The sequence below is a fragment of the Rutidosis leptorrhynchoides genome, chromosome 5, assembly GCF_046630445.1.
Source record: "Rutidosis leptorrhynchoides isolate AG116_Rl617_1_P2 chromosome 5, CSIRO_AGI_Rlap_v1, whole genome shotgun sequence".
Classification (NCBI taxonomy): Eukaryota; Viridiplantae; Streptophyta; class Magnoliopsida; order Asterales; family Asteraceae; genus Rutidosis; species Rutidosis leptorrhynchoides.
In genome coordinates this window covers 397,186,933-397,195,240 of record NC_092337.1, presented here as the reverse complement: position 1 = coordinate 397,195,240, position 8,308 = coordinate 397,186,933, and the positions used below count along the sequence as shown (strand labels likewise).

The 8,308-nt window shown below is 32.5% G+C and overlaps 1 protein-coding gene across 1 annotated transcript; it reads right to left on the bottom strand.

Annotated features, from left to right (window-relative positions):
• Window positions 1–2,259: 2,259 nt before the first annotated feature.
• LOC139846526 (3-oxoacyl-[acyl-carrier-protein] reductase 4-like) lies at window positions 2,260–8,043 on the bottom strand. The gene is made up of 11 exons (XM_071836008.1): window positions 7,654–8,043; window positions 6,983–7,125; window positions 6,680–6,733; window positions 6,442–6,522; window positions 6,316–6,361; window positions 4,955–5,049; window positions 4,839–4,871; window positions 4,609–4,743; window positions 4,399–4,492; window positions 2,792–2,874; window positions 2,260–2,626 (listed from the first exon to the last, which is right to left on the bottom strand). Exons 1-11 carry the CDS (start codon window positions 7,817–7,819, stop codon window positions 2,594–2,596), a joined length of 963 nt encoding a protein of 320 aa, XP_071692109.1. The 5' UTR covers window positions 7,820–8,043; the 3' UTR covers window positions 2,260–2,593.
• Window positions 8,044–8,308: the final 265 nt, after the last annotated feature.

The following is an 8,308-nucleotide window of genomic DNA, read 5'->3' as shown; positions in this document are numbered from 1 at the left end:
ACGAGGACAGCTGACTTAATAAACTTAAAACATCAAAATATATTAAAAGTGTTGTAAATATATTTTGAACATACTTTGATATATATGTATATATTGTTATAGGTTCGTGAATCAACCAGTGGCCAAGTCTTACTTCCCGACGAAGTAAAAATCTGTGAAAGTGAGTTATAGTCCCACTTTTAAAATCTAATATTTTTGGGATGAGAATACATGCAGGTTTTATAAATGATTTACAAAATAGACACAAGTACGTGAAACTACATTCTATGGTTGAATTATCGAAATCGAATATGCCCCTTTTTATTAAGTCTGGTAATCTAAGAATTAGGGAACAGACACCCTAATTGACGCGAATCCTAAAGATAGATCTATTGGGCCCAACAAGCCCCATCCAAAGTACCGGATGCTTTAGTACTTCGAAATTTATATCATATCCGAAGGGTGTTCCGGAATGATGGGGATATTCTTATATATGCATCTTGTTAATGTCGGTTACCAGGTGTTCACCATATGAATGATTTTTATCTCTATGTATGGGATGTGTATTGAAATATGAAATCTTGTGGTCTATTGTTACGATTTGATATATATAGGTTAAACCTATAACTCACCAACATTTTTGTTGACGTTTAAAGCATGTTTATTCTCAGGTGAATACTAAGAGCTTCCGCTGTTGCATACTAAAATAAGGACAAGATTTGGAGTCCATGTTTGTATGATATTGTGTAAAAACTGCATTCAAGAAACGGATTTCGATGTAACATATTTGTATTGTAAACCATTATGTAATGGTCGTGTGTAAACAGGATATTTTAGATTATCATTATTTGATAATCTACGTAAAGCTTTTTAAACCTTTATTTATGAAATAAAGGTTATGGTTTGTTTTAAAAATGAATGCAGTCTTTGAAAAACGTCTCATATAGAGGTCAAAACCTCGCAACGAAATCAATTAATATGGAACGTTTTTAATCAATAAGAACGAGACATTTCATAAAGATATAGATTGAACATGAATTTCCAGGGAAACGCTGATAGTATGAATTGATCCTTGTGGATACAGAGTACAAATAAAGTATTCAGGTCATTTGTCGTTGCTGTCGAAATTGACTACTTCAAAATATCAGAATTAGTAGTGGAAGAAGATGGCCTTTTAGGATCGGGTCTTAAACTTAGTTGTTCAAGAGCCATACCAGACTTCTCATCGAATAGAACATGCATGCTTTCTTTTATCGTTCTGGTGCTTTTAAGATACACCCGATAAGACATTTTGACCGATGAGTAGCCAACGAAAATGACAGGTTCACCATGAATGTCAAGCTTTCCAAGGTTGTCATAGTCATTCAAGACATGGCATTTGCAACCAAAGATTAAGAAAAACTTGACATTCGGGCGTCTGCCATAAAGAATTTTGTATGGTGTTTTATCAAATCTTTTATTGATGATCGAGCGATTTTGAGTAAAATACGCTGTAGAAATGGATTCTACCCATGTGTGTGTGTGTGTGTGTGTGTGTGTGTGAGAGAGATATGAGCATTAATTAAAATTTGCATGTAATTTTTTGGTTCAAACGAGAATAAATAAAAAATGCTAGAACTGCGAGAACTTTTTAATTTCGTAGTTTTTATACATTTAAATACAACAAATTATATACAAATGTTAATTAATGCTAATATCATTAACAAACATATGTTTATTACCACAAATTACATGTTAAATTGTTAATTATATGAAAGGTTCACATGTTCAGAAACAAATATGTAGCTACATAAAACGCAAAAAAATGTTAAATAATTAACTTTACCGGTTCAACAGGTAACTTGTTAAATTTGTGTAAATCGATACAACTTTTAAGAGTATATAACCTACATTGGTATTTTTTGGGGTATATAGCCTACAATGGGACAAAACTGAAAGTATATGACCTATTTATGGCTTTAACCCTTTATTATATAGGTAAAATATAAGTTTTTTATAACTATTTTATGTACATTCTTACTCTCCGTCAACAATTATGGTATTCAATCTATTCACATATGAAATTCTTTGTAAATTTAAAGTTCTCGCAGTTCTCGCCTTTTTTATAGTTCTCGTTTGAACTTTTGACTATATATGTGTGTGTAACTCTCCATTCAATAAAATGTTTCTAATAGTTATCGATATTCGTATTGTAATTATAAAGATTTTAGATCTAGAGCGAAATTATTCCGCATAAGCATCTCATGAATCATTACTATCATTTGTGAATTAAATTGTTTTTTAACATACATAAACAAATAGTTTCTATAAATACTGATATCATACATAAAACACCTAAAAACAAATAGCATCTTTTTGTTTTTAACCTGGACGCTATCTCATTAACCAACTCACCATGAGATGGAACAAGCACCAAATGTTGAAGAAAAAAAAAAAAAAGGCATTAATCTTAGAACAACATACGAACCTCCCTATTTCAGTTGAATCAAAAAAGTTTGAAAACTCGACTAATTCTTAATTGAGCGTGCCTAATTATTTTGTAACAAACTCAACGAAAAATCAGTGTCTACATAAACTTCATTCTAATAGGTGATTGCAACTCACTTGGGGGATCTCACATCACCATTCCTCCATCAATGTTAAGTACCTACATTGACACATAATCATACGATTACTTCGACATATATTATGGATGTGTGAAGGTTAAATAACATGCGAATCAATTGAAATGGGACAATTGATATGGTTCACTATAATTATTTTTATGGTAAAATTTTTTTAATTGTAGCTGTAGATGCAGGATTGTACGAACCTGTCCAGTCATGTATTTCGATGCAGGATTGAGTGCCAGGAATTCAACCAGGCCAGCAACTTCTTCAGGCTGACCATACCTTCCTGTAATCCAATTTAAAATTTTAAAAACAAAGAAAAAAAAAACAAATTAATTAATTTGCTTGTATGTTCTAGGAATTTTAACACTCCAGATGGAGGAGATGATGGTTTTATCAATGGGTCAAATGGGTTGAAAGTGGCCAAACGTGTATACAATCTCCTAAATTCTTCTTTAGAAATTTTTTGCGTGTATATAAATTAGTTCTTATAATCAATATTGTGCTTTAGATATTTAAGAAATATAATAAAACGAAGAGGACAGTAGCGGAGACAGTGAGGGGACAGAGGGATGCTCAGCCTCCCCCAATACGCCCATTTCCAATTAAATATTAGTAACCATTTTTAATTATTTTTGCTAAGCTTCCCTCAATGATTCATCTAAACCAATTGTTTGGGCTGCCAATTTTTCCAAACCTTAATATTAACTGAAACATATTGTACAATTTTACCTATCAATTATACTTACATGAGCCATATTAGTTTTCATACTGCAACTTTAATTGTAGCATTAAAGTTTCGTAAATCAGTTATATATCTATGCTTTAAACAATAAAATAGATTATATGAGGAATATTCATTTGAGTCCATAAATTAAGTTGAGATTCAAGGGACCAATGAGAGCGCGACATGTGTCGCGAAAATCACATGTGATTGGAAAAAAAAATTCAAAAATTTTTTTCGAAAAAAAAAAAATTTATTTTTTTTTTTCAAAATTTTTTTAAAAATTTTTTTTTTTTACAATCACATGTGATTTACCTGCACAATCACATGTGATTGAATTGTACAATCACATGTGATTGGATTTGAATTGTACAATCACATGTGATTGGATTTGCCATGCATAGTCAAATAAAAAATTCGAAAAAAAATTTCGGAAAAAAAAAAATTTCAAAAAAAAATTTCAAAAAAAAAATTTTTTGAATTTTTTTTTTCAATCACATGTGATTTTCGCGCCACATGTCGCATTCTCATTGGTTCCTTTGTTTTCAAGCAAATTTATGGATGCAAGTGATTACAACTCTAGATTATATATGTAGGAAGTTGGCCACTTTTAGTTTTATTATGTTTGCCTCTTTTAATTGTCGAGTAAGCCTCCCCTATCGTCAAATCCTGGCTCCGCCCCTGGAAGAGGAAGTGTGGAAAGTTAACCAGACTGACCCAACCTCTACTAAAATGAGAGGGCCATTTTGACCCCACTAGCAACCACCTAACCCAACCACACATCAAAAAAAGAAGATACTCACTGCGACGTAGTAATTGAAATGTCTGATAAAACACAAAGTCAAAACACAATGTTGACCACTTATAAAAAAAAATGCAAATATTGACTAGACACATAGTGACATAGTCAAAACATAAAGTCGGCCATCATCAAAAGTCAAAGTCCCATTAATGAAAGACATTAAATATAATTTTGGAACAAATTAAAGTTACTTTTTCAACAACAATAATAACTAATGATATGAAAATAGGTAATTTAGGATAAATAAATTTCCCTACAAATAAACAATGAAATGAAAAGCTCACCCAAGGGGATTGTCTGCAAGATCTTTTTCTCAATTTCATCTCCAAGCGTAGCAGTCATATCCGACGCAATAAATCCAGGGGCAACTGCGTTAACCTGTAAAATAAGACATTAGTTATAAACTATACTTGCACTTTAATTATCATGTATCTAAGCACGAGAGTAAGGTAGGACATGTATCTAAGCACGAGAGTAAGGTACAACTAACTCACAGTTATGCCTCTGCTTGCGTATTCCCTTGCGACAGTTTTAGTGAAGGATATTACTCCACCTTTTGCAGCAGAGTAGTTAGCTTGCCCAACATTACCAACCACGCCAACAATAGATGCGATGTTGATGACTCTTCCCTAAAGGTATTAGCAGTTTGTTACGAAATAACATAAACGATAAGCTAAGAAATGTAAGAACAAGAGATAAACAGAAGACGCCTAGATCACATTACCTTTCTCTTCTTCATCATAATTTTGGTAGCTGCCTGAAAAAAAGAGAAAAAAACAATAAATAAACACACCCAAATGTGGAAGGCGACAAACATAAGAAGATGTTAATGAAACAAACCTGCGTGCATAAAAATACACCAGTGAGATTCAAAGCAATAACCTCCTGCCATTGAGATAGCTTCATTCTCATCAACAAACCATCCCTCGTAATCCCTGAATCATCAGTTATATAGCTTAGATTAAATTAAAAGATAATCATGGCTTGGTAGGGAAGTATATGAACGAAGACAAGAAAATCGAAAAAATAAATAAATAAACGAGGATAGGTTTTCTCGATTCCTAATGTTCTGTTAAAAAAATGGAACAATCCAACTTCTTATTTATAAAAAAGAAAGTAATAATTATGTGTATCATTTGTTAAAAGATTGAATCTTGACCATTTAAATAGCTCATAACTATAAATTTCAACCATTGATCTAGTGATAATGTCATAATTGTCTCTCTCCTCATATCAACCATTGATTAGTTTATTTGAATCTCAACCATTGATTTTTTTAAAAACTCAATCACTTCTCAACCACCACCACCCACCACCCACGACCACCCACCTCCACCACCACCATATTAATTACTAATCATAATTATCAATTAATTATTAATTCTGCGAATTCACGGCTGTACACTAGTATACATATACATTGATAGTATAGTACTAGCTATGACCTCATACTACAAATTAATTTTTACAACAAAATTACACATTCATATATATCCAAATAACGGAAATTAGAATAAAAGTATTCCTAACTCGGTAAATTTTGTAGAACAAATGGACATTTTTCTAGTTTTTCTAGTAAATAATACTCCGTATTTAATATAGAAAAAATCACATGAGGTGTCCCTGTGGGTTACCCCAAATTTCATGCGGGGTCTCTAAACTTTTTTTGACGTGCGCTGTCCCCGTATATTACATTCGTTTCGCGAGAGGTCCATGTGGTTTACGGATACAACTTAACGAGTGTAACCCGCCCGTTACTCAGAGGGACCCTCGCGAAATGAATGTAAAGGGACCCCGCACATATAAAAAAAGTTTAGGGACCCCACATTAAATCTGAGGCAAACCACAGGGACGCCTCATGTAACTTTAATATATATAATGTATCTGATTTTCAATTCTGAATAACCCATTTGCCTAATACTTTATTTCCTTTTTCTTGGTTTATATATTCAACTACTGTTAATATATATAATGTATCTGATTTTCAATTCTGAATAACCCATTTGCCTAATACTTTATTTCCTTTTTCTTGGTTTATATATTCAACTACTGTTAAGATAAATTAATTTGACTGGTTTATTTACCGAAGACTTGTCATAATAACTTCTACTTATTTCTCCTACTCCTGAATGGATATGCAATTCGACAGCTTCTCTCCTACCAAACAGGACCAAGAGGTAATATTAATGCATTATACTAACCTGCATTGTTCACCAACACATCAACCGTCCCCCATGCATCAACTGCCTGTAATTATTACAGTCATTATAAAACTTCATATTTATTTCAATCAAATAATAATCAAGTATGACAAAAACTCTGCTAACAGTTTTGATCATAGATGCAACATCCTCTTCTTTCGAAACATCTCCCCCAAATGTAAGTGCTTGGCCACCCAAAGCCTCAATCTGAAAAATAGTATTACTTCCATATGAAATCACAATCTCTCACAAAATAACAAGAACAATTAAGACTTCTACACTAAAACATCTTTCACCCTAATGACTGATACAAAATAAATACAAAGTTCTAAAGACAGAATTTAGAAATTTGTCAAAATTTCACCTCTTTACAAACTTCTTCGGCCTCCTTAGATGACCTTGCATAATTAACCAATACCTGCAAAGTAACCCACAAATAAGCAATCGCCCACTCATGATATCAATCGTTTGGAAAATAATTTATATACCTGTCAAGGTAACTATCAAAAGTTTCTTGTTAGTTTCAACCAATATCATTGAAAATGTCATTGATAGATAAAGAAACGTATGGTATAAAAATGTACACATAATTTGACCCAAAAAAAATACAATTTAGATGCTAAGTTGTTGATATTTGATAATCAGTGTGCAAAGGCTTTTTACTAACCTTACAACCAGCTTTGCCCATAGCCAGTGCAATTGCCTTGCCAATGCCTCTGGAGGCTCCAGTCACGATAACAACAGGAGCTTCCACCTTCGGTGTTGGTTCAACACTAGCTTGTTCAATAGTAGCCATGCCTGCTTTTACACCTGCAAATCCCATACATAGTACTTTCAGCAACTATATACATAAGCACCAATCCAACTCAATTAAACATGTAAGCAAATTCAGGTATCATTTTATGAATAGTCATAACAAGCAACAATGCTTCACGTATCTATACGATCCTGAATATCATATTTATTTCCAGTTTTACTACAAACCTGAAACAGCTGATTGTATTTTTTTTTTTTTTTTAAGTACTCGTAACATAATGATTCAAATTCAAACAATCAAACGCCTTCCAATCTACTTCAAACCACAGTTTACAGATAGGTTATGTAATTATATGCCAGCAAAATTTAATCTAAATTTCTTCATCAGCAGCATTTATATAGCCATAGTCCTTAGTATAGCCCTAAACCTAAAACTAATCACACTCCAAAACAATGCAACCTAATTCATAACGCAAATAAAAATTCAATCACAAAATATAAAAAAGCACACTAAGCAAATTCAATCAACATCAACATAATATTTAAAAAAACTCAAAATCAGTAGAATAGTCTGATACATACCAGATGAAGAAAATGAGAGTTTAGATTGCCATATCGAATAATCGAAGGTCCGATTGAACTGAACTGAAGACAGTTTCCGATCGACGGCGGTGAGTCCAGATTTGTTTGCGATTCCGGTGGATTTGAAAGCAACGGTGGCGGATCCAGCGAAAGCAGTAGACGCCATGAGTGACGGAATTGGACGGAGTGTACGAATGTAAGAAGCAATTGTGGATGAATTGTAAAGATAGAAGTTTAGTTTGTTTATATATGATAGTAAAATAAAATAATAGTACAAGTGTTAGACTTTGTAGACTCAGGAAAATGGCGACAACAACGAAGCTTATAGAGGTTGGACTATCGGTGTGACGATATTTTAACCTATAAATCGCCATTTTTCCTAACAATATTAGGTTTCTAGTTTTATACGCATCATTAATCGATAATTCTTTATTCTTTTATTCCATTTCTTATTCCTATAAGCGTAGGGCTAACTTTTTCCCTTTAAAGCACAGGTGTATTAAATACGTTTAATCTTTCTAAACTTATTGCAAAATTCATTTCTAAATTGTTCCAATCCCACATTCTCAATTATGAGATTGAGTGATAACATATAAGTTAATGATACTTCTCTTTTAAGCTAGCTTTTAGGAATGAGTTTTACATTTGACTTTAT

Coding starts and splice junctions, on each gene's coding strand:
- LOC139846526 (XM_071836008.1), bottom strand. CDS start 7,819: ATGGCGTCTACTGCTTTCGCTGGATCCGCCACCGTTGCTTTCAAATCC. Junction 6,734..6,982: donor TGGGCAAAGCTGGTTGTAAG/GTTAGTAAAAAG, acceptor GTTACTTTGCAG/GTATTGGTTAATTATGCAAG. Junction 4,872..4,954: donor GTGTATTTTTATGCACGCAG/GTTTGTTTCATT, acceptor TCTTTTTTTCAG/GCAGCTACCAAAATTATGAT.